The sequence below is a fragment of the Epinephelus fuscoguttatus genome, linkage group LG20, assembly GCF_011397635.1.
Source record: "Epinephelus fuscoguttatus linkage group LG20, E.fuscoguttatus.final_Chr_v1".
NCBI classification, from domain to species: Eukaryota; Metazoa; Chordata; class Actinopteri; order Perciformes; family Serranidae; genus Epinephelus; species Epinephelus fuscoguttatus.
Window position 1 is genome coordinate 7,724,010 of NC_064771.1, and position 25,388 is coordinate 7,749,397.

General features: G+C 40.0%; 3 protein-coding genes across 6 annotated transcripts; all 3 read left to right on the forward strand.

Moving 5' to 3' along the window:
• The first annotated feature begins 110 nt into the window (after positions 1–110).
• Positions 111–5,545, forward strand: mettl9 (methyltransferase like 9). 3 transcript variants are annotated; one of them, XM_049563730.1, is made up of 6 exons: positions 111–272; positions 475–636; positions 2,033–2,223; positions 2,296–2,505; positions 2,884–3,068; positions 3,168–5,545. In XM_049563730.1, the coding sequence occupies exons 2-6, from the start codon at positions 541–543 to the stop codon at positions 3,392–3,394; spliced, it is 909 nt and encodes a 302-aa protein (XP_049419687.1). In that variant the 5' UTR covers positions 111–272; positions 475–540; the 3' UTR covers positions 3,395–5,545. The 3 variants fall into 3 exon arrangements, with proteins under 3 accessions (XP_049419687.1, XP_049419688.1, XP_049419686.1); XM_049563731.1 differs by having other exon boundaries at positions 537–636; XM_049563729.1 differs by lacking the exon at positions 111–272 and having other exon boundaries at positions 289–636.
• A 1,756-nt stretch (positions 5,546–7,301) lies between these two features.
• Positions 7,302–13,428, forward strand: kdelr2b (KDEL endoplasmic reticulum protein retention receptor 2b). Its single transcript, XM_049562971.1, has 5 exons — positions 7,302–7,561; positions 9,425–9,525; positions 9,751–9,909; positions 11,779–12,031; positions 12,208–13,428. Exons 1-5 carry the CDS (start codon positions 7,471–7,473, stop codon positions 12,240–12,242), a joined length of 639 nt encoding a protein of 212 aa, XP_049418928.1. The 5' UTR covers positions 7,302–7,470; the 3' UTR covers positions 12,243–13,428.
• Positions 13,429–15,891: 2,463 nt separating this feature from the next.
• LOC125880462 (zinc finger protein 551-like) lies at positions 15,892–24,588 on the forward strand. 2 transcript variants are annotated; one of them, XM_049562972.1, is made up of 7 exons: positions 15,892–16,031; positions 17,642–17,844; positions 18,192–18,293; positions 18,414–18,509; positions 19,242–19,352; positions 19,895–20,018; positions 21,269–24,588. In XM_049562972.1, the coding sequence occupies exons 1-7, from the start codon at positions 15,998–16,000 to the stop codon at positions 23,257–23,259; spliced, it is 2,661 nt and encodes an 886-aa protein (XP_049418929.1). In that variant the 5' UTR covers positions 15,892–15,997; the 3' UTR covers positions 23,260–24,588. The 2 variants fall into 2 exon arrangements, with proteins under 2 accessions (XP_049418929.1, XP_049418930.1); XM_049562973.1 differs by having other exon boundaries at positions 17,705–17,844.
• The last annotated feature ends 800 nt before the right edge of the window (positions 24,589–25,388 follow it).

Sequence of the window (25,388 nt, forward strand, 5' to 3'; positions counted from 1 at the left end):
CTGAGCTCTCAACAAAAGCAATGACAATGACTGATAAAGTTGCAGTTACAGCCAAACAGCAGGAAAGCGTCCCGATAGTTCCGGGGACACATTTAGCGGTGACTCAGGAAGTGCAGAATATGCGGAAGTGAGTTTTTGTTGTCATAATGGGCAGAGACCACACAAGTAAAACACAACCTGGGCTCTTTTAACACATTTTAAGACAATGGATTCACAAGATTAAGATGGCGAGTAAATAGCAGCCGGCTTTCTTAAATCCACCGCACCCTCAGGTTTGTTTGTTTGTTGTCTTGGAACTGGAGACATGCTCTGGCGTGTTGGTTTACAATTGGCTGCCATTATCTCCTTAATCATCCAATATTAACTGCACCCCAGTGCTATCCACTGGGCAGTCTGTTCACTTCTTCAAGACTGCAACCAGCTGTCTGTCAGCATTCCTTCTCAGGGTTGTTGTCCATTATGTGTCATCTACAGCTGAGGACTTTGGTATTTGTAGCGTGGGTGGTTGGTTACGTCGCCTTTCTGCTCTCCATCAGGAGAATGTGGACGGGGAAGTACGCCCGGAATCCACTAGTCCGCTCATTGTTTATGAACATGGTGACCGAGAACGAAGCGGCCGCGTATGAGACACAAGAGGTATGAATCTTTAATTATGAGTCCGGTAGATGAACTTGCATGGTTAGAGTTTTTGAAGGACAGAGTACAGTCAACTCACTTGCAAAGACTAGACTCATAGATGTGCATCTTTTCCAGTTAACAAACTACAGAGGTTGGAAATGGAATTTGGCACAGGCTATCCAAAAAAAGAGGGGGGCAGATTAAAATCAAAGGGGTTTTTAGTTGATATGAATGTACACATATAGTTTATAGATGTAGAAAATCATTCAGTCACCCAAAACAAAGTGCATCTAATAAAAGGAAAATATGTATGAAGCTACAAGATAAGCCTACATGCAAGGTTGATTCACATTAAAGCAATGAAGATGAAGGTGTTGAGGAACTAGATCCAATCCAAGTCTCTAAGTTTCTCTGTGAATTCTTTTTTAAGGTCCAGTGTGTAAAACTTCAGGGATTATTGGTATCTAGCAGTGAGAAGTGCAGATTGCAACCAGATGAAACTTCTCCCAGTTAGGATTACTTAAGTGTTCATTGTTATGGAGGTTTTTACCAAGAGCTGAATTATCCACAGAGGCCTCCTCCTCCCCAAAACAAACTGACTCTGTGATTTAAACTGGTAAAAACACTGAATAAAGCAGGTTCGCCTTATAAATTATTCTTTATGCTATTTGGCGTGTCATAGATAGGCCACCTATGCAGCACCTGCTAAAGTGTGTTCACTTATTTACTCTAACAAGTTAGAGTGTGCTCACCTTATTTCTGATCCAGACATTCAGAACATGATATGAACCAAACTATCCACAGGTCTCCTCAGCTCAAAACAAACAAACTCAGTTATTTAAACCAGTAAAAATACTTAATAAATCAGTTTCATGTTTCTCTGAGGGTGTTTGGCATGATGGAGACAGGTCACCAGCACAGTACCTACTAATGTGTGCTTACCTTTTCTCTCTGGTAACTTAAGATCATGATATTCAGGAGGTATTTACGGGGAGCCGAATTATCTGCAGAGGTCTCTTCCTCTTGAAAATGAACGGATCTGGTGATTTAAACTGGTAAACGCTGAATAAAACAGTTTGATGTTTAAAGAGGGGCCTTCACCACTCGTAAAAAAGAAAAACATGAAAACGCAAATGGCGCTGTCTAGAGCCAGTGTTTGGTTTGCCTGCTCAGGGTTACTGTAGAAACATGGCAGTACAACATGGCAATCTCCATAAAGGAGGACCTGCTCCCTATGTAGGTATAAATTACTCATTTTAAGGTAATGAGAAATAATTTTCAGGTGATTACACACCAAAGAAACATACTTATTATATTCCATTTCTGCAAATATATCCCCCTAAATCCTAAACACTGGACCTTTAATATCTTTCTTTGTCTTCAAGTTGAATTGTCCTTTTCCTTGTGGCTCTAGTGGTACCAGTGTGGTCCTGACCTGCTTGGGGAATCAGTGCGACCCCTGTTTGTCCAAAGCCACCTGGACTCAGCCACCAAGGCTTTTCTCAAGCGGAGCGTTGAGAAGTCGGGCTGGATGTTCACCCAGCTCTATCACTCTTTTGTATCAACAGTCCTCAGCCCACTGGTCTCGCGCACATCTATCAATGGGTGAGTAGTACAGACACACGTGTCTCCGTTTCACCTGTAGTGTGCCTTCCTTTGATGTGCTCTCTGTCTCAGGTTCCTGGGTCGTGGGTCTATGTTTGTGTTTTCTGCGGAGCAGTTCCAGCGGCTACTCCGGATCGGCCCGGAGTGGAAGGCTGAGAGGCTCCTGGACCTCGGAGCTGGGGACGGAGGTGTCACAGACGTGATGGGAGTCCACTTCAAAGAGGTCTATGCAACTGAGGTCTCAATACCCATGAAATGGCATCTTCAGAGGAGGAATTACAAGTGAGTGGTAAAATCACAGGACTGTTAAGATTTAAATTCAAATCTCAGTTCAGTGTGATACATCCCACGGCACTAATTCCATAATACAGCAACGCCATCAATATCAGCAAACCAGCCACACTCCATTTGAAGAAACAGTAATTTTAGCATGTATAGAGTCAGAAAATTATTACATTAAACTGAGTGAATTGAGTGTTTATTTCAACCAACCAGAGTTGTGATTTTTGGGACAGTAGAATAATGAGCCAGGATGGTTTTGTGAGTTTTATTTGTTTTTGTTGACTTTGGATAAAGTGTGTTTTATGATGCTAAAATGATTATTTAAATAGAGTCTGGTGTGTTTGCAACCTAAGAACACTGTGTATTTGTCATGTTTAGAGTACTGGGTATAGATGAGTGGCAGCAGACTGGTTTCCAGTATGATGTGATCAGCTGTCTGAACCTGCTGGATCGCTGTGACGACCCTCTGCTTCTCCTGCGAGACATCCGGCTATCGCTAGTGCCCAACACAGGAAGACTAATCCTGGCTGCAGTGCTTCCCTTCCAGCCTTACGTGGAAGTCGGTCAGTTGTGAATGAGAACAACTTGCCTCATACGTATATGATGTCATAGACTTCTCTATGATCCAAATATAAAAACCTTCTCTCTGTATTTGTTCCCAGGGGGAAGATGGCAGCGTCCCAAAGAACATATAAAAATAAAAGGAAAAACATGGGAGGAGCAAGTAACCAACCTGACCAATGAGGTTTTCCGAAGGGCAGGGTTTGAGTTGGAGGCTGTGACCCGGTTGCCATACCTCTGTGAAGGGGACATGTATAACGATTACTACGTTCTTGATGATGCAGTTTTTGTTCTTAAGATCTCAGAGAATGGGTCAGAGTCTGCTTGAATACCAAACACACTGTGGGATTGTCAGAGGCTGTTACTCTGTTAATCTCATATCTCAGTAGGTTGCTCCTGGATGGATTTTTGTGCAACTTCCATAAGCTCCATTCATAAAACACAGTGTTACTGACAGTGTTTCTTTAGAAAATGGTGAGTCAGCTCAGGTACTGTACTGTAGTTCCTACATTTACCAGCCATCTTGTGTGACAGTGATACCTCGACTCGTAAAGCAAAAAATACCTGAAGGGCAGTTTGCCTACGTTGAAATACCACTGAGGATCACATCCTCTAAGACATATCACTATGCTGTAGGTGTTCGTACTGTAAAGTCTGTTATCTGTGGGAAGTGTTTACTGTTAGTGTTTCATCATTCTCAGTTATCAGTGGTAGTAATCATGGTTGAATTTGCACTTTAATTAATTCAGTTTCTGATGCAAAGGATCAGTGGATGCACATGATTGATTCAGCCATTCTGAATTGGGCCTTTTATATTTTATTGCTGTTTTTTTACCTGCTATTAGTGAAAACAAAAGTAATATGAAGTCTTCTTAAAGCGAGCCGATGTAACTTAGGTTAAACAGCAGATATTGAGTGGTTCTTACTGAATCATTTAAAGCTGCATTCATTGATTTTGAAAATACAACACTGATGTATTCTCATCTTGGCAAACAATTGTGTACATGTCTTGTACACATACAGGAGGAACATTAGCACTCATTGGAATTGTGTTTCTAGCCACTTGGTCTCCACCAGTGACTGTATAAAGATGGACGATATGTCGCCACTTCCTCACACTACAAAAATTAACATAAAATATCATGGATACTGGCACAATATCTTGCACTGGTGACATCATTTGGAGCCAGAGTCTGCGCAGTAGTGGTCAGGAAGTGGAGCCAAGATTTTTGAGTTCCTGTCCGTACACCGTCCGACCCAGTTGCAAGCAGTGCCATAGAATGCAAGTGCACTAATTGGCACACAAAGCTATCAATCATGATGTCATACCCCTTTTTGTCGCATCAAAATACAAATTAAAACCAAACTTAACAGAAAGATGAACGCTTGAATGTACATCAGCGTTAAAAAAAACTACATAAAATGACAGAACACACTATTAAACAATTACAAATTAAAAAGACTTGCTGTTTTGGCTTCAATTTTGGGAACTGTCTTGTCATCCATGTTTTTATACAGTCTATGGTCCATGGACATCTAAAGAGAACTGGAAACAGCGTTGGAGGTGGGGCCTCATTAAGTTTTATGAAAGTTGCTCGGTGGAATATGAAGCCAAAACAAAAGCTCGATTTGCACAGTATAAGAATTACCTGGATCTTACTCATCTTGGGGGCCCATAATGGAACAGCATGAGAGCCTGACGGCAGCCAAGAGGCTAATTTTCACCGACCATGCAGCTAACTTCCAGTTTAGCTCTCCACTTACTTGAATGAGGGTGGAAATGATTTAATCCTGCAGCTCTTTCTGACTCTCAAAATGTTATCGGACCGAATTGATTGAATCCTGATAGTGAAATGAGCCATTTTGCTGGGGTTGTGATGCCCCAAAAATGTTTCCACTGATTAACAGACGTCTCTTTTACAATGCAAGTCTATAGGAAAGTCTTTTTGGCATAATGGCATCATGTGACACACCCAGAAGTTGTAATTACATGTTTGACCATTAGATAAATTTGGCTTAAATGCCTGGCAGTTTCCCTGGCGGGCCGGAAAAGTTAAAACAATGACCCAAAACAGACTTTGAGGCTCCGTAGAGCTGATGGGGACTGAAGTTGGGTGGTAATTCCCTGTGACTTTGTCACTATGAGCGACCCTTTTCACATTCCTTGTAGTCATATGGCCCATTGTAAATATAAAAAATACTGACTCGTACAGCTTTAAGGCTCAAACATAGTGTAACTGTAGCACAAGTAGTAAAAGCCATAAAGCTGCCTGTGTCAGTTACACACATTGTGTTTTATTGTTTATGAACTCAGCTCTTTATTTGTAAGAGAAAGATATAATTTAACCTTTCAAAAGTTACATGGTCTCGCTTTAAATCAGTGCTGCACAATGGACAATTAAAAATGTGCCACAATTAATGCAATATTTGTACTGAAAGAGTGTTGTATGGCATTCAGAAATAAAAAACAAATACATTATCTGCATTTCTCAGCTGTCATTTGTCCACAGCACTGAATACATGTGTGTGTAATTAGTTGTACGAGCTTAGATACTGTTCTGAGTTGTCAGTCTGAAATACAGTGAGTTTATAGCAGTTGCTCCAGAGTTCAAGGGACTCCCACGAACCCTACGGGAGTTCCAGGGATCCCACACAAATAAGGTACATACTTACTTTTGGTAGGTACTGCAGCTGCCTTTAAAGAGGGATGTACTGTTGGATGTGGTGTGCACACAATCAAGACACACTACCACTTTATACCGTTGCACCCAGAACTTTGACCCTCTTTCTTATATATCCGTTACTTGGAGATAAAACAAAATGGCACTCACTGAGCTTTCCTGGAGAACTCTGCTGTTGTTACTTTGCAGTCTATGTAGTTTTAGGTTATATTTACATACTTTGTTGATTCTAACATATTCACAGCAGTAAAATTACATTTGCATTTCTCTGCCATTGTTATTTTCAAAGGTCATCAGGCACTTGAATGCACTGTCATTGTGGCTTTTGACAGCTGTCAGTGAGCTGTCAAGCTGTCATGTTTGCAGTTCAGTCACTGTGAACAATCTTCCGCTATGCAGAGGATTGTGGCTCAGAATAGTCAGAAAAGCATGCTGGCTTGCATACTGCAAAATGTGACCAGGTGTAGTAAGACATACTTGTATTTTTGGCATACTGCATTTGACATACTGCATATCAGGACACACTAAATATTTTTCTCATATACGAAGTAGTATGGGAGTATGGGTATTGGAACACACCGTTTATCTTGATTTTGATGTATTTTAAGATCTAGTGTGTAGGATTTAGTAGCATCTAGTGGTAATGTTGCAAATTGCAGCCAACTGAAACTTGTCCTGTGTGTGAAGCGTATCAGAGAACTATAGTGACCAATGCTTGAACGCAAATGGTCCTATCTGGAGCTTGCATTGTAGAAACAACATGGCAGACTCCGTGGAAAAGGACCCGCTCTATATGTAGATATAAACTCCTCATTCTATGGTAACAAAAGCACAATGATTCTTTGTTTCAAGTGATTATACACTAACATAAACGAAGTTATCAATAATATATTCAGTTTCTGCTGATATACCCCCCTAAATCCTATACATTGGACCTTTAACTTTTGTACAGGAGTAGAGAGTTTCACCTGAACACTGAGCTCAGTGGCTAAATAAGGTTTTGAAGAGCTCAGCCAGGGTTGTTGGAATAATATGCAGGTGGCTGCTGAATCCCCCCCCCAAAAAAACAAACAAACAAACAACGATACAATTGAGTGACTGGTGAATTTTGGCTTCCACCAGCCACAGTGGCAGGTGTACAAAAAAAATATTTCAACCCCGAGGTCAGCCCAACGAATTCACACTTGCGAAATCAGCCACAAACCAGAAAGGTGGAAGTACATTAGGCCTAGTGGTTTCCTGCTATAACACACTGACACTTCTCTGATAAAACAGCACTTCTCTTTTAGTTTAAATTAAAATGTGACAGTTCATGTAACGTCGAGTGTTCTCTCCACATAGCCGAGATGAATTTCCTGGTGCATTTCCCTGTAAATGGCAACCTAGGAACTAAAAGAGGAAACTCGGATTTACAGTATTTTCCACGGAGCTTGGAGGCAGCATTCATAGCGCATAAATTATACTAATCAGGCATCCCTGTCTTCTGATTGGCTGAGCGCATGAAGGTTTCCCGTCTTGCATTGGGTACTGTTGTCTTGGCCACGTCCCCAAGCCACGTCGCGCTCTGCTCGCCATTTTCCCATCTTCTGAAGCCAGTTTCAGTCTATTCTAGTGTCACGGTGTCACTCAACACTGTCAAGGTATCAATTAATCTTTAACGCAGACGAACTGAGCTCTTTATAGAGACTTAATTTGCTTTACGTCCGCTGGAGCTCCTGCAAACATGAACATTTTTAGGCTAACCGGCGATCTCTCCCACTTAGCAGCCATCATCATCCTGCTGCTAAAAATATGGAAAACCAGGTCTTGTGCCGGTGAGTAGTCACATACCTTTACTCACAGTTTGCTTGAACCCATGGTTTGTATATAATGTGTACAGTTGTGTAAATGTACAATTTAACTAGATGGTAAAATGCCTCTACTGTGAAACTTCTCCTATAGTTGAAGCTCATTAGCGAGTTCTCTGCTAACGTTAGCTAGCTGGCTAGTAACACTGTCGTTAGCTAGTAATTTCTGAGACTGCCACTCTTTCAAACACGACAAGGTGCGACGTAAAACTTAATTATTGCTCATATCGGGAGGAAGCACCTGTAAAGTCCAGCTAGCAGCGGCTTTGTTGCTAGCTAACCTCGACAGTGCAACGGGCCCCGCAGTAACGTCAGGTAACATTAGGGACCAGGGGACCAGAGGGCCACAGCATTTGTCAGTTTGGCATTTTGGGCCTCGTCCTTTCAACTGTTGGGGAAACCTGTGCTAGCTTCACGTTTCACGCCGCCCCCCTGTAATTCCCATACGTTAACTTAGCCCAGTGTGATCTCTCTCTGACGTGGCAGCACTGAGTGCTCACTAGCTGACAACTGGAGATGCAAAATCAGTGACTGGGTACATGCTTTTGCTCAGTAGGGTTGCAAGAATAGTTAATAGCTGCATGCTGTGTTATCATGACGAAACTTAGCTGTGTTTTCATGCGGTCAAAGGTTAGGACTGTATCTCCGCTATACAGTCACCTGAGTTGTGTCATTACTGCTGTTTGCTTGAGATTAAATGTCTTCATACGAGTCAATCCTGTTGAAGCCCTACTGTTCTGAACAGCTGCATATCAGACTTGCGTGTCAGCACCAGAATCAAACCATCTAATGCTGTATATATGTATTATAACTGGTAGCACTACTATGTTTAGCTATTGTTAGTGTAGTGATCGCTGATGACGCCCCCTTCCTAGTGTGACAGTGGGTGTAACTGAGGGGAACATGTTGTCACTTGCCAACACACCAAATAAACAGAGAGGCTTGCTACAAGCATAGGTGAGGATGAAGACTGTGGAGACCAGGGGTATCATTGTGAGGGGGAAAGTGGGACTGATTGCCTAGGGCCCCAGTGGGAGAGGGCTCGCAAAAAGCCTGAAATTTTTTGCATTAAAAAAAATGTCTTAAGTAATTAGTGCCATAACTAAATTAAGATTGGCTGAATAAACTATGTATGTATGAACTTTGCATGAAGAATAGTAAAAGCTTCCTGAGCCCCATCATCCTTCTAAAGACACCAAATAGTTAAGTCAATCTGTGCACTTGGAATGTCTGTAAATGCAGCTAAAGCTAAGTTAGTGATTGCTTATGCTGCTGGTGTACCAGTGTACAATGTCATGTTTTTGTCTGAAGCAAGCGAAATTGGGGTTTTAAAAAAATGGTGCAAAGTGAAAATATCGATTCATATCGTCATCTTTGAGGTACGCGTTTATTGATTGCATGCTCTTGAATTGCATCTTGGCAGACTTTGTGATTTCAGCAAAAATCATGTAGATCCTTTATTATATAGATGCAAAGAATCTATATAATATAGGAAGTGAATATTGGATTGTGAATCAATAGAAAGTTGTGTTGGGAGATAAAGTGAGCAGGCATATGTTGGTTAGAGAGTACTAGAGATGTGGGGCAGTGTGTTATGTTTGTGGTAAAGTTTAAGAACAGCAAACCAAATGTAATTTTGTGTGCTGTACCAGAGTGAGCTATAGCTGCTACCTTAAAACATAAGAAAGAGGCATCAAAGCTGTCTGGATGGAGAGATTGTCCTCTAGACGACAGCATGACAGAACTATCCATTTAAATGCCAAGAAGCTCGATATAAACCTATGTCTGGGATGTTAAACTGTCTGAATGCCCTCTGCTGTCTCCTCACAGGCATTTCCGGAAAGAGTCAGGTCCTGTTTGCCTTGGTGTTTACCACTCGCTACTTGGACCTGCTCACCTCCTTCATCTCTCTCTACAACACCACCATGAAGGTGAAACACTCACACATTGCTCCTCATTGTCATATCCTGTAGCACTGACTAAACACACAGTGTTCAGGCTAAACTAGCACCCCAAGCTGACACACCTGTTTGCTAAAGGATGACGGTGCATAGCAAGATGTAATGTGATGTTGCTGCTTGACTGTATTAATGACACATCCGTACACAGTGGAATAAGAAAATATGTGTCTATCATGTTTTGTCTGTGTTTTTCAGATCATCTACATTGGGTGTGCGTATGCCACTGTGTACCTGATCTACATGAAATTCAAGGCAACTTATGATGGGAACCATGACACGTTCAGAGTGGAGTTCCTGGTTGTACCTGTTGGTGGATTGGCTTTCCTGGTTAACCATGACTTCTCTCCCCTGGAGGTCAGAAATACTGCCCACACACACACCCGATACCACTTTCATACAGTAGAGATGTTTCTGAATGTTATTTAACCAGACAGGTCAACAGACAGGTCAATCTCTGGTGGTCATTGTAAATAGAGACTCCAGTCATAACAGATTTATATGACATTATTATCCAATAAAGTCGAGATTCACTTTAACTTCTTTCCTTTTGTTTGTTTACATGTCAGTCTGTCTACCTTGACCATACCCTCCGAATTCAGGAGTTTCTCTTTTACTTAACACTAACTTCATTGCCTTGTTAAAGGGATACTATACTGATTTTCAACCAGGTCTGAGTCACCACAGTGTGGGGAGTGTGTGCAGATGAACAGTGTTTGACTCCCCGCCTATGCCGTAAGAAAAAATCAGCTGGATTACAAGAAACAGTTCATTTCAGGTCATCAGTGATATGTTTCACATTATCCGGTGGATTTTGGCTGGACGCGCAGGGAACTCGAGAAGCTGGCTGCACAGGGGGCGCCCTGACACCTTTCATCGGCACACACTCCCCACACGCAGTCACACAGACCTGGTTGAAAATAGTCAAAGTATCCCTTTAATTCATTCTAGAACAAATTTAATTTGAACTCAACAGAAACAAAATAAAAAACCAAAACCATCTTGATTACTAAATCCACAGTTCTATTAATCACCTCCCATTTGAATTGAAATAAACTCTTAATTCACTGAGTTAGATGTGAAAATATGTTGGTTCTACACACTGTTTTTCCCCGTTGTCTCTCTCTGTGTTACTCACTGGCTTTTTACTAGTCCTGTAATGTTATCCCAACCACTCGCAGTTGCCATCCTTCTCAGTGCAGCTGCCTGCTCCACTAGTAGAGACTGACCTCTGGTGGCATGTGCTGTGCACTATATCACCTCAATTCAGCATCTCCGTATTAGTTTAATAGAAAGAGAGGGGTGATGTTTTTTATGACGGTATTGAAAATCTTACCTTCAGGATTTCTAAATACTCTGTTATACCATAGTACTGCCCAATCCTAAATCAATCTTGAAATCACCAAAATATGGAGTGCTGCAGGAATGAAGTTGTAGTTGCTGTAAAAGCCTGATGATGTTCTGCAGTCTCATTTAGCCACTTGTTCGTAACCACCTTTTTTAAGACTGTAAAGGCTTCAAAATCAACAAGTGGGGTATTTACTTAAGTATTTTATGTTGTAGAACAAAGCTTGAATATATTTTAAGCTCGTGTTAACCACAAACATTCTCACTCACGTGTGCATATCTCCTTTCCTCCGCAGCTACCTGTCAGATGTTTTTCACTTACTCCAATTAAATGAAATAGATTAAAGTTTCAATTATAATCAAGCATTTGTTTAACCAAAAAAACCTGTTTTTTTCAAAGGTTACTGTAACTGATAATAATAAAGCTAATAATAATACAGTATATAATAATAGTAATACCGTATATATTGTGAAACTGATATTTTTTGAGATCGTTACCATATTGTGAAAATCTTATGCTGTGCAACCCTAAGTGACAACACTTTACGAAAAATGATTGTGCATGCCAGGCTAATGCAACACACTGACTACACTCTCTGTCTCTTAACTTTATTTGCACTGGGCATTGCATGTCCTAATTGAAATACATGACGCACACAAAAAGATACCATTGGTGTACCGACTATAGGCCTGAAGCTTTACACAGTAAAGCTAGTTTGTTAGTGCAGTGCTCCAGCAGGATTGTTTCACACAGGCATATTGTGCAGTCTCTATGCAAATGTATTTGAATTCAGTCAATACGAACGGTGCTCTTTTCCCTTCTCAGACAGCCACCCATTATTTTCCAAACAACACACACTCTCTTTTCATTTTGCCCAGATTCTGTGGACATTCTCCATCTACTTGGAGTCGGTGGCCATCCTGCCACAGCTCTTCATGATCAGCAAGACTGGTGAGGCTGAGACCATCACCACCCACTACCTGTTCTTCCTGGGACTCTACAGAGCCCTCTACCTCATCAACTGGATATGGAGGTTCTACTTTGAGGGCTTCTTTGACATGATTGCCATCGTGGCTGGGGTGGTGCAGACTATCCTCTACTGCGACTTCTTCTATTTGTATGTAACAAAAGGTGAGTGCTGCTGCATTGGTGTTTCATTTCATAAAGGCTTTTTGTTGTGGTAGTGGGTGATGAAACAATAAATAAAGTTGATGACAACCTGCGGTTCCATCATTCTGTTTTCTTGCTGTTATGCATGCTGTCCATCTGTCACTGTATTAACAAAACGCCTTCCTGTCTTGTTTCAGTACTGAAAGGAAAGAAGCTGAGTCTGCCAGCTTAAGTGCCAAAGAGGAGCGTTTTGGCAGACTCATAGAGGGGCATCGGAGGGGAGGAGGATTGGTAGCGGACACCTCTGACAGCCCCCACCCCACCCTCCACCACCGCTTCCTCCTCTTCCCCTCCCGCCAGTGTAAGATGCCTGAGACAGAGAGCGAATGGGAGCTGCTGACTGCACCTTCTTCTGATCCCGAATCAGTGGAATCAGAACACCTGCAGAGGCTGGTCCATGGCCTTCGGATTTCTGTTTGATGCATCTTGCCTTAACTTTTTTTATTATTCTGTATAAAGGAAGAAGAAAAAAATGCGAGAAAAGTTTTCTACAGCAAAATGTGTGCTATGAAGATTTGACACATTGGTGAATAAGAGCTGAAGATGTAAAATTGCCTATGATTTGGCACTGTATGATATTGAAGCGGACTTCTTGTGGTGGGATGTTATTGACTCAAGCGTTTGTAATAGTATTTGCAATCGAAATAAATGTGCATTGTTTTTCCTGAATCAATTTGGGGAGGAATTTGTTGAATCCTCAGAACTTTGGTGGTCAAATTATTCATGTTCTGCTCTTCTATTTCTGACCACTATGCATTCCCATGTATAAAGACTATCTATTTTAGTCCCCCGTGCCCTTGTTAGAATATTAATTGAATGTAGATGCCATAATTTAACATTCTCTTTTCAAACATTTGTTTTTGTTTGAACGCCTTCGAAATTGGTATGAGTTGCTTTTGTGTGAATGAAAGTAAAGGGTTGAAACAGGATGCCAATGGTCTCACATCACTGTAAATGGCTTTCTTAATTTGAATACCCCCTCATCGCCTGTAAGTATACATCATTGCCCAGCCCATCATTTCAGATGGCTCCATTAAATGTTCGAGATGAGTGAATTCACTGTGCTATATGTGAATTATCACAGAACAGAAGTGGAAGTGTTCAATTTTTCTCTTAGGTGCAAATGTATTTATGCTCTCCCAGGTTTCCAATAAACAGTTTGTAGTTGTGCAGTAGAATTAAGTCTCTCTGTCAGAGAGGAGCACAGTCCTACGAACACTGTTACACTGATTCTTGCATAGTTCTCGAGACATATCTGCTTACATTTTAGGTTTTATGCATCATTCCAACTTTCCTCTTAGTTTCTTCCCAGAGCTTTTGCATGATGTTGCCACCACAAATAAAGAATTTATGGGAAACCTTTGTCTCAATGCTTTGGTTACAATGATTTTAAAATAGTCCAGAAATATAATACAGCAGCCCTTTGACATTGCTGGACTCTCGAATTGAAAAAAAGATCCAAATCGCTGCATCAGAGCCACATTCTTTGTTGTTAAAATCTGCTGCCTACATTACCCACAGTTCAACTTGACCAGCTACAACTCTGTGTGAGTTTTGATTGTGATAATCTAGTAGCAGTTAATGTAGTCTTATAGAGAAGATCATGGAGGATCTTCCAATCCCTTGAAAACTACCCAAGGAGGTGTATTTAAGCTGTTAGGATAGATCTGTTTCCTTGCTTGGAGTGAGGAAACAGGTCTATCCTACATGTCTCTTCCTCACATCTCTTACATCCTCACTCAGGAGGAGCCAGGACATCATGAAAAGATGCGAGTGAAGGAAGAGGAGACACAGTGGCAAAATGAAAAGCACTCTAACAGCCATAAGAGTGACTATTCTGATCATAGGTTTCACTTCCTCCATGATTATTTCCATAACTGTAGTTGACATTTATAGAATTGTAATCTTTATTGCAAAAGCTAAAATCATTTCACATGGAGGTCCCTGAGGCAAAAATTTTATCAAATGGGGGTGTATCAGTTTATGGGTCTTTGACACACACACATAAAAAAAGAGAAAGAACCACAGTTTTATAGAACTTTTGTACACAGTACAATATGAATTATGTATGCACTTGCATATCCAAGTGTTGCCAGATTACATACATAAACTATCAACTGGATATACACTTTTCTTAATGGACCCAAAAAGAAACAGAAGAAATGGCAGCTGCTGTATAGCTGCATTCTGCAGTATACCTCAGTAGAAGAGGTGTTCACAGTCAGTCTTTAAGGATGTACTTTATATATAGAAGATGTGACATGAGTAACATAATATGAACTCTTATTTACAGCGGCAATACAACCAGCTCAAAGCAGTTCTATGACACCTTTAAATTTACAGTCTTCAGACCTGACTGATGCTGACTCAAGTGACATCACTACATCAGTCTTCACACAGCTCCCTTTAGAGACACTTAAGGCTTTGTACTTCTTCACATATGCAGTAGTTCTCCCTAACACCTGTAAACACATGTTCATGTGTAAAATCAGTGAAGTTCCTTTTAAGAAAATTGTGACAGCTGTAAAAATGCAATCTTGAACAATTTTATTAATTCATTTTAAGCTTTGTTTGAGTTCATAAAAAAGACTATATAAGTGCAATTTTGAAATTGACATTACAGCTTCCACATTGACTGGCCGAGTGTATGGAGATAATCTGTTCATGGAAGAAGTAAAGAGTCTCAAAACTCCTCGAACAAATGGAACCTGATCTAAACATTAGGTGATCTGTGCACGCAGATTCAATAATCTCTCAATAAATGCAACAAACTTTCACAGATGTCTACAGAATGCAACTGTGAAATTATCCATATTGGTAAATCTTTATCTCTTTCATTTGTGGATCATGCATTTGTCATTAGGTTTGAGACTAATTTCTCTCCATACAAGAGCCCATGTATGGAACCCTAAATATTAATATCAAAAAAAATAAAACATTATAAAATAAATAATTATATGAATACATTGTATGGAAAATATATATCCTATGTGAAATTATTGAAAAAATTATCAAAACTTAAGTCATTTTATAAAGTGCTGTTTCATCATTAATTTTTTTTATATAAACAGAATTTGCTCTTTTAAAAAATCCATGTTTGTACATTATATTGGCATTGTATTAATTTTTGTGTCCGTGTTTATTTACGACAGTAGTTGTTCACTTGGATTTACTTTGACATCATTATTGTTATTGCTAACAGGAGCTAACAGGCTAAATCTGGTAGTTGTTGTTAAAACCTGCTTGCTTAAGAGGCACGGGGGATGGAAGACTTATGAAATAAAAAGTGACATGAAATAAAAGAATCGTCACATAAATTGCATTATTCTTGGAAAAAATAAATCTTATAAAACTGTCATTATGAAAATAGGAATAATGAAATTACACTGGGTTGAAGTGAGTATAAAAATTAGTTGAATTTTAATAATTTCTTATAATCATTTCACGAATTATTGCTTTATTGAAATATGCATTTGTATATTTTAACAATTAATTCATGATTTAATTTTATAAATACACATTTATTTATTACATATTGAACACTTTGGGGTTCCATACCAGTGTCACACTGGTTCGATACAAAATAGGGCTTACCCTAAAACAAAGATAATGTCTTAAAGGTTCCGCACGTCATGTACTCTTTCCAGTATCATGACACACATATTAAAAATCTGCTGTCTATCAACAGCGAGATTAAAACCCAGTGTCTGTGATAAGACGCTGACCTGGGTTGGTCGGGCGGGGCTGGTCTGTACAACAATTTACATGACTTGAGCTAGGAACCGTCGACCCGGCCAACCCGGAACAAAAACACAGTCGGATCAAACATCTATCTCAACTTTAACGCGCATTAGAAGGAGGAGAAATTATTTTCATCAATAAATCTATGCCACAACATACACTATCTGTGTGCAGTGGATACACAGGATGGAAAATAATATTTTAAAGGATAACGTTATTTGTAAGTATCTATTCATTATTACCGCTGGAAACACTGAAGTTTAACTTATAGTTAGCCGAGTTAGCTAACTGTTAAACTACTTCACTTATTCTCATGGAGGAATGATGTCATATACATGATAGATATTTAGACGAAGAAAGCATTTTTAGCTAATATCGGCCTTGAATCTTGTTTTACTGTTGTTCCATACGGTAACATACAGAGGAAAGCATACTGTCGAAATTATATTGATATTTTCTAAATGTAAAAGTGACCCATGTCTATTTTTTTGACAGGTAACGTTAAATCAATATCTGTGTACTGTGTAGTTTTCAGCTAATGTTATGGTTATTACACATAAGAGTATGAAGAAGCCTCATTTCATTGAATATAAAATCGTAACAGTGAGCGAAATTTGTCTAAAATGTTGAGATTTTGCTGCATTACAGCAATAACTGAAGCTGAAGATATGAATGGGGATGAAGTTGTCAAAGCTGAAAGATGCTGAGGTGGCAGTTTGAACATATGGGTGACAAATTACTGGAAAAGCCTGAATAGCTGAGTAGGACAGGATGACAATGCCCCCATCCATAAGGCACGAGGTGTCACTAAAAGGTTCAGTGAGTATGAAAGTTATCTTAGTCAAATGCTATGACTTTTGCAGTCACCAGATCTCAACTCAGTTGAGCACCTATGGGAGATTTTGGACTGATTTGTACAGTGCTCTTCACCACCATCATCACAACACAAAATGAGGGAATATTTTGATTTGCATGGTGGCCTCACAGCAAGAGGATTCTATGTTTGAACCCAGAGGCTCCTCTGGTCCCTTCTGTGTGTAGTTAGCATGTTTTCCTTGTGTCATTGTGGTTTATTCTCTGGGTTCTGCAGCTTCCCTCTTCAGTCCAAAGACACAAAGATGACTTTAAATTGTCTGTAGGTGTGAACGTGAGCATAAATGGTTGTCAATCTGTTTGTGTTAGCCCTCTGATAGTCTGGCGACCTCTCTAGGGTGTACCCCGACTCTTGCCCAATGTCAGTCATATCAGCCCCCCTGTGACTCTGAACAGGACAAGCAGTTACAGTTCATGAATGAAAAGAAATATGTTTCAGAAGAAAGGTGCTCCATCCCTCAAGTAGAGTTCCAGAGACTTGTGGATTAATGCCAAGGTGCGCTAAAGCTGTTCTGGTGGCACGTGGTGGCCCAGCACTGTACTAAGACACAGGTTTTCTTTTAATTCATCACCCATTTGTATCACTGAAAGAAGTTGAATTGGTAGTTTAAATACATCACTGAATGAAGTGACAGCTTATATGTTATAGCTGAGTTCAATTTAATGGATCAGTTGGTGTAAAATGCCAAAAGTAAACAAGGATATTAGATTGTTTTTCAAAAATAGACTTCCTCTAAACATATGAAGCAAGCCACGTGACACGCTGTTTGGAGTAATAAGCCTATTGAAGTTAAAATACACACACTTTGAACAAGTAATGTATATTTATTAATACTGATCTGGTGTCTGTTAGTGTTTGGAGCTAATATAAAACCCAAAACAACATCAAAAAGATGAAGTAACAATAAGTCAAGACAACCATTGGTGATGAAATGACCCACTGCTGTTTACATCCAGGTACCCCTCTTCCTCTCTCTGCTCTGCAACTGCTGGTCCCACCAATTCGACTGGTCTCCGCAGCGATATGGCAGACCGTCCAACAGAAAGTTGTGACTGATTATGGGATGCTTGAGGAGTTTGTTTCCATGGTTACAAACATTGTTCCAGAGCTACTGTCCACTCGCCAGAGGGCCCAACTTATCCTGGGCCTCAGAGCACGGGTGAGGAGGAGCATTGCTCGATTACTAACCACTAACAATTCACATATATTAACTGCTGCTGCTGTGAAAGAACATTTTAAAATTCTGAACATAGTGACTGTGTTATTGAAGCTGCTTTAGTGTCTGAATTCTCCAAGATTGAAAAACATTCAAGGCAATTTATTTGAAGAATTAACTGTTAATTCTCTTGTCAATCCAAAAATGTTGAAATGCTTCTAGAGCTTGTAGACTTGACTAAACTAAACAATATGTAAACTGTTGCAGCTGTGTGTTTTAAATTAGAGGTTTAGAGGAAGTGTTTTTTTCTGCCACTATGGTTGTGTAACACTGTTGCTTTGTGGTTTTAGCTAATTTTGGAGTTATGTCAGTTTGAAGCTACTGCTGACTTTGAGAATGTTCGTCCTCACCTGGACAGAGTGCAAACGCTCATTGACTCATGGGTAATGGAGGTGAGTTAATAGTGTTGTTACTTTGATTGACTTTGTAAGAAATCAGATGGATGTGTCTTTAAAAACCATACACTGGACAATGTAATCAATTCTGTATAATGCTCATGTCATGATATGCAGGCTTGTGATGCTAATCAAGAGGTGCCACACCCAGAATTTGTGGATCTAGTTAAAAAGCTGCTGAAAAATCCTGATGAAAGGGAACACTTCTTTCAGGTCAGTGTTACTGTCCTACCTCAAATTTGATCTGTTTATGAAAATAAAAATGAAGTGCTGAAAGGTCATCCAGATTCATGATTTAAAGGTCTAGTGTGTAGGATGTAGTGCCATCTAGCAGTGAGTTTGCAGATTGTAACCAACTGAAACTTCTCTGTGTCAAGCATATAGCAGAACTATGGCGGCCGATGCAAAAATGCAAATTGCCCAATCTAGAGCTAGTGTTTGGTTTGTCCACTGTAGAAACTACATGGCAGAATCTAAAGAGGACCCACTATGCATGTAGTTATAAATGGCTCATTCTGAGGTCACAAAAACACAATGATTCTTAGTTTGAGATGATTACACACTAATAAAATCATCGTAGAAACAGAATTCTATTTCTGTAGAAAACATAGTCGTGAATATCATTAATTCATTTCTACCAACATATCCCCCCAAATCCTACACACTGGACCTTTAAATAAAATCAGTCAAACTAATGGAGTGAGCCTTGCTTTGAGTGCGTATTACTATCAACCCATTACCTTGAAGGGACGGACAATAAGGTATACCAAACGTGACTCTGTAATGTATATTGAATAATTGTGTACTATTAAAGGCAGAGTACTCCCCTTGCATTTTGCATTTTTAAAATCCTGTATTTCTGATTCTTTATTGACCTCAGTCATTGTAGTTTTCAAGTGTTTTCCAGTTTTTGAAAATCTAAGTATAACATGTCATGTCTTGCAGAATGTTTTCCCCAAAGAGTTTGGTCCCACATATGATGATGCACTTCACACCTTGATGTGGAAGTTTCTGTCCAGACTTGAACAGTTTCTTCCCCTTCGGAATTTCCAGCAGGTATATAAAGAATAGACATAAAATGTTACAATACAAGGTCAATTTGATATCATTATGGGCTAGCTTTGAACTAGGGCGGAGCGATATGGGGGGAAAAAAATCCGATATCACAATATTTTTTTGGCAAAATTCCTAATAAAAATAATGATATTGCAAAGACATGCTAGAGTTGACTGTTGGTGCTTTTACAAAATATTTACACAATGAGATTCTCGATAAATATAATCAGTAATGTGGATATAATGACTCAGGATGAAGGCAAATAATAGAACAGCTCTAAGAGTCAGAACATCACTTTACTGTAATGCAGCCTTTTAAAACTAGGAAATGACTTATGATATCACAATATCTAAAATCTAAGATGATATCTGGTTTCGTATCATGATATCAATTTGATACTGATATATCACCCAGCCCTACTTTCAACTTTGGTGTTTTTATAGTCGTTAGTTTTTATAGGTGTTTTTTTTTTATATAGTTTGGTGTTTTTATACATTTCTCTTACCTTTTATTTTTTTTCCTTTCCTTTTCATTGTCTTAAGGTTGCCTCCATGTTTGGTGAGGCATCCTCAGTTCTGGAGGAATGTATGGACTCTGTGTCTCGATGTGAGGAGCTCAAAACCCTACTGCAGTATCAAAAAGACCTCAGCCAACTGGATCACAATGGCAAGCATTTATAGTTACTAATTCCTTTTAATAACTGAAGACTTTATTATTGTCTCTTCCTCAGCATTGTACTTTTTGAGAACATCAACACTTGGCCCGTATTTGACCTTTGCTGTGGTGCTGGGAAGTATAATGGGTGTCCATTAGGGGTGGAATAGTATATCATAGCACAATACAGGAGCACATTCATGGAGTAGTGTTTTACTGCAACAAGGGTATGCTTTAAAACATTTTAGGCATTTGTGCTTTTTCTTAAGAAGTAACTTTGGTATTTTTCAGGGTACTGTTTGCGGTGGAAACACTAAACGGACATAGGGTCTAGGAACCATGTCTGAAGGGTTACTTTTGGTTCCAAAGGTACCATACCGAAGTGTTTGGTGTAAAAGGGGCTTATGTTCCCATGTTTTTGTGTCTAAGAGACTAATGTAAACAACAATTATTGAAATTGGTCCAGGACTGATCGAGAGGGCTGCAGACGGCAGCAGCGAAACAGGCTGCAATGTAATCGCTCTGGACATTTGTGCATCGTCAATGTACATCCACCAATAGTGCCTGTATTTGCCACTGACAGGCTCAGATTATTATTCAAGTGTCTGACAACATTATGGAAAGGATCTTTACAGAGATAGACCTTTTTGTTAAAAAGTAAGATCCTTTTTGTTCAAACAGAAAAGCCCCGAAATCGCCATCGCCAAGCCCACCAGACTCCATTTAAATAAACACTGATTTTATCATAGCAGAACACACTTCATTCAAAGTCAAAGTCAAAAAACAAATAAAACTCACAAAAATGTCTTGGTTTGTCTTTCCACTGTTCCAACAGTTACCAGCTCTGGTTTGGTTAAAAGAAACCCTTAGTTCACCTGGTTAGATGTGACAATATATTGGACCAATTCCATTTCTTCCCCTCCATTCCATTTCTTCTTGGCCCTTCCCTTTGGTTTTGCGCGTTCATGTGAATTGGTGTCCCAATTCTCCATCAGGTTAAGAGCTAACGGAGAATTGGGACACCACTTCCCCTCACATGAACACGCAAAACCAAGGGGAAGGGCCAAGACAAGGGCTAAGGGGAAGAAATGGAATTGGTCCTAGGTCTGTAAGGGCTTAGGACTTGAGTCAACGAGTCTGTAAGGGATTCATTTTGGGATTGGGGGATTGACTCTCTAACACTAAGATTAGTGTTTATTTACAGTGGGTGTCAATGTAATCTTTTCACCATTTTATTGCAATGTTGTTTTTTTTCTTTTCAGATGGTTCCTTGGATGGCGCCTGCATTATTTCAGCTCTCAAACTTCCCTCTGGAGAAAGAACCGAGACAGATAAACCCCAAGCCAATGTCTTGGATAATGTGCTATCATATGCATCAGATTTGGAGAAGAAATCTTTAACATTGTCTCATACAACACAGATAAAAATAGACACAGCTGAAGATCAGACAAGTGAGATGGAGGTTGATGACTCTCATTGGACTCCTGGTGAAAATGGAACAGAGATGCTTTTTGGAGACATTACAAGACATGAAGAAAATGTAGGACTTCCTCAGAGTCAAGTGGAGGATGCAACTGGCCTTCTAAAACAATGCCGTGTTCAACTAAAAAGACTGGACATGCCGAACTCTTTGCAGTCTCGACCTGTGAGACGAAACAGAGGCCTGAAGATGAAAAAGATTCTGTTGGAAGAGAAAAAAGGTCTTCGTGACGAGGTCTACAAATCAGCTTCTAGGAAAACAAAACCCTCCAATGGGGCTATTTTACACAGCCCTGACAATGAGGTGTCAAGCAGCTTTGGCAAAGACGACTCCACGTATATGGCTCCTATCAGTCATTGCAGTGAAGACGACTCATGGTCTTACTACTCTGATGAGAACTCTTGCCATAAGGCTGCAAGTAGTAGCCCTAGTATGGCTGATTCCTGGTCCAGCTACTCGGATGATGAGCCTTCCTTTGTGACTCCTGCCAGTAGTTCTGAAGGTGATTCGCTGTCTAGCTGCTCAAATGAGGACCCATCCTTCATGGGTTCTAAAAATGTATCAGCTAACAGCAGAAAGCGGGACATCTCTGACATCAAAGCCAGCACTTCAAAAAAGACTCGGAACACCCTGTGTTTTATCTGCAAGGAGCACATCAACACAAACCTGAGAACTCACATGAAAACCCACTTTCCCACCGGTGATTACGCCTGCCCTCGATGCGACAGCAGGTTTAAACTCCTCTCATCTCTGAAGCTCCACTTGAATAGAACCTGCTTCGAGTACAGCCGACAACAGATAGATCCGCAGAAGCCGAACGAAGCTAAGAATCTTTACAAATGTGAGGAATGCGAAGAGGCATTCAGGTACAGAGTTTCTCTTGAAAGGCACAAACTGACACACAATAAACTGTACTGCAATGTGTGTAGAAAGGTTCTACGAGATGCAGCAACATTGGCAAGGCACAAGGCTTCTCACACGCTGTTTCAGTGTAACCGCTGCGACATGACGTTCACTCTTTTCAAACCCTTGCTCAGGCATTGCCAAAACATCCATAAAATCAGCATGCCGTTTAAATGCAACTATTGCCCGAAAACGGTATCCAAGCTGCGAATTTTGATCGCACATGAGTGGAAACATACGGGCCATCTACCTTTCCAGTGCCCTCAGTGTGCCTTGAGATTCAAAACTGATGGAGATCTCAGTTCCCATGAAAGAGTCCACACCAGAGAGAAACCCTACCTGTGCGCAGAGTGCGGTAAGACTTTCGCCCAGAAGTCCAACTTCATGCGACACCTGAATTTCATTCACAGTGAGTCTCGAAATGAGAGGAAGTATTCTTGCAGCGAGTGTGAGAAATCCTTTAAAGAGAAAGGAGCCCTGAAAAAACACCAGAGGACCAAACACTTAAATGAATTGTTCCGTCATCCGTGCCCATACTGTGGGAAGATGGTCTCTTCATCAACAATGGCTAGACATAAATTAATCCATACAGGAGAGAAACCTTTCAAATGCACTGTGCCTGACTGTGACAAGGACTTCAGGTCAACTGCTGAAGTGAAGAAGCATGTCCTCTTGCATCATAGTACAGAGAGACCATATAAATGTGGTGTCTGTGGTAAGGGCTTTATACAAATGTGTTATCTCAATGCACATGGTAAAATACACTCAGGAGAAAAGCCATTTGTTTGCCATATCTGTGGCAAGGCCTTCCTTAAGCTCTACAGCATGCACAGACACAAAAAACTTGTACATACTTTTGAAAAGCATTAAAAATGCATGGCAAAAACATTGATGGAGTACTCAGGTACTTAATGTATAGAGTAATAGCTGCCTAACCTTTCACATGTGAACATGACTTTTTTTTTTTTTTTAACTATTAAAGAAATAAAGCTAACAGTTCTGAATGGGTGTAACAACAGAGTTGAGCCGTTTCCGTGTGGGTTTGTTGGGACCGTTTAACATCTCTGTGTTGGATGTTAGCTGCTGCTTCTGTGTAAGCTTGTGCTAACTAAGATGATGTTGTATGGTGCCATGCCATTGTTCCAGTGGACCAAAATTCTAAAAATTAAATAAAAAATTCTAAAGCTCATTAGTCCAAATAATGTCCCATTGGACCATTTCTCTGACAGCCCATTATTCCTGAAACAAATGCCCATTGCTCTTAAGTCCCATTTCTCCGAAAATACACACTCACTGCAGTTAGTTTCAGTTTCATTGTAGCGTTTGCGCAACCAATCCTGGGTGTTTCTATCCACCCTATGTGGCGTATCCCAGCGGCGTTTGAGGCGCTGAACCCAGATGTTTTTCACCAGTTTGTCCCTGCTTTTCCAGCAACTTTTGTGAGTGGGTGTTTAAAGCCAAAACACAGTCTGTTCCTACCTATAACCAAGTGAACTTAACTGCACATTCACCACAGAATTGTTGACAAATGTAACATCTTCATGGTTTATTCAATTGGCGGCTTGCGGGCCACATCCGGCCCAGAAGCAACCTATGAGTGGCCTGGCTAGGAATTGGTACTGAGACCCGGCATTAAACAGCCCGGGGCAAAATTAATCAAGACAGTAGTATTAATTAGCTCTGCCGCTATCTGCTCTTTTATCATTACTTTTTAAAGTTTTGGTTTTATGTATCATGATGCTGCAGACTCTTTCCTGTTCTCTGCATGCTGACCTCCTCCACACACACGCAGACACACACAAACATGAGAGTGAAGTCAGACAATGGTAGAGAGGCCACGGTGCAGATGAAAGGAATATAACTTAAAGATAACTCTAGTTGACAGGTTTTTTTTTTATTTCAAATGTGACACGAAAAACATTGCATAACTGCAGGGAGTGTGTATTTTTGGATTAACAGGACTTTGGAGCAATGAGCATTTGTTTAGAATAAATGGCTATCGGAGAAACTGGCTTACAAACAAATGGGAAATTTTGGAAGTCCTGACCAGAAGAAGAAAGTGGCTAAGAAGATGGTCCTTCAGTACTGCTTCTAATGGCAGCAACACAAAGTTGACTGATTTTTCTGATACTAACTTTGACTTCATTGTTTAATAGGCTAATTGAGATGTGGTTGTTCAATAAAAGAATTTCGGATTGACCTGGTTTTCTGTTTTTGTCCAATTGACACTCCTATTCTTCTGTTAGATTTTTTTTTAGAGTACTTGAGTTCTCTATATCAATTTAATGCTTGTACAAGGAAATTGCTTAAAATGCCCATTCCAAGTGTAATTCACAAGTAGAGAATCTCTAAAACCTACAGAAGTTTACAAACAGGTTTGTGTTTACAAGGGGGCTCAGAAGTAATGGTTGCTAACAACTTTATCAGACAAATTTATTCTATTGTTGAGACAAACAATTAAGGGATTTTGCACAAACACAAGCTTGACCAATGAATGCCTCATTCAACTTTTCATTCTAAAATGTTCTATATAGATGCATCAGCACCAAAGACAGCGTCTATTTCACAAATTCTTTCTTGTCAAAACCTGGAACCCAAATTACCTACAATGCAATGTGACCAAGAGTTCAGTCAAAGAATCAGGTTAGTGTTAGTTAATGTTAGTAATGCCTAATGTAGCCTTGAGGCTCTAACCTGCAGCAGAGATCAGCACACCAACATTAACATTACACACCTGAATCTTGAAAAAATAATATGTGGAGTAAATAAGTCTATCTCTGATTGTGCAGCATAGATTCTGATAATTAAAATAAAAATGTGTCCATCATGAGGCCAACAATGTTATTGAGGTAAAATGCTAAATTGGTGCAGTAGTCTTTAAGCATTAGATCAGTCAAATCTGATCTGCCTTTCTGTTCAGTGTTTTCTGTTTTTTCTTTTTTCCTTGACATACATGGAGACATTTAAAACTGAAATTGAACAAGGGGGGAGGGGTAACG

Bases quoted from the DNA above. Each gene is read 5' to 3' on its own strand.
- kdelr2b (XM_049562971.1), top strand. From the start codon at position 7,471: ATGAACATTTTTAGGCTAACCGGCGATCTCTCCCACTTAGCAGCCATC. The intron at 9,526-9,750 runs GTGAAACACTCA...TGTGTTTTTCAG, and splicing joins TCTACAACACCACCATGAAG to ATCATCTACATTGGGTGTGC. The intron at 9,910-11,778 runs GTCAGAAATACT...CATTTTGCCCAG, and splicing joins ATGACTTCTCTCCCCTGGAG to ATTCTGTGGACATTCTCCAT.
- mettl9 (XM_049563729.1), top strand. From the start codon at position 460: ATGTGTCATCTACAGCTGAGGACTTTGGTATTTGTAGCGTGGGTGGTT. The intron at 637-2,032 runs GTATGAATCTTT...TTGTGGCTCTAG, and splicing joins CCGCGTATGAGACACAAGAG to TGGTACCAGTGTGGTCCTGA. The intron at 3,069-3,167 runs GTCAGTTGTGAA...ATTTGTTCCCAG, and splicing joins CCAGCCTTACGTGGAAGTCG to GGGGAAGATGGCAGCGTCCC.
- LOC125880462 (XM_049562972.1), top strand. From the start codon at position 15,998: ATGGAAAATAATATTTTAAAGGATAACGTTATTT. The intron at 18,510-19,241 runs GTCAGTGTTACT...CATGTCTTGCAG, and splicing joins AAAGGGAACACTTCTTTCAG to AATGTTTTCCCCAAAGAGTT. The intron at 19,353-19,894 runs GTATATAAAGAA...CATTGTCTTAAG, and splicing joins CCCTTCGGAATTTCCAGCAG to GTTGCCTCCATGTTTGGTGA.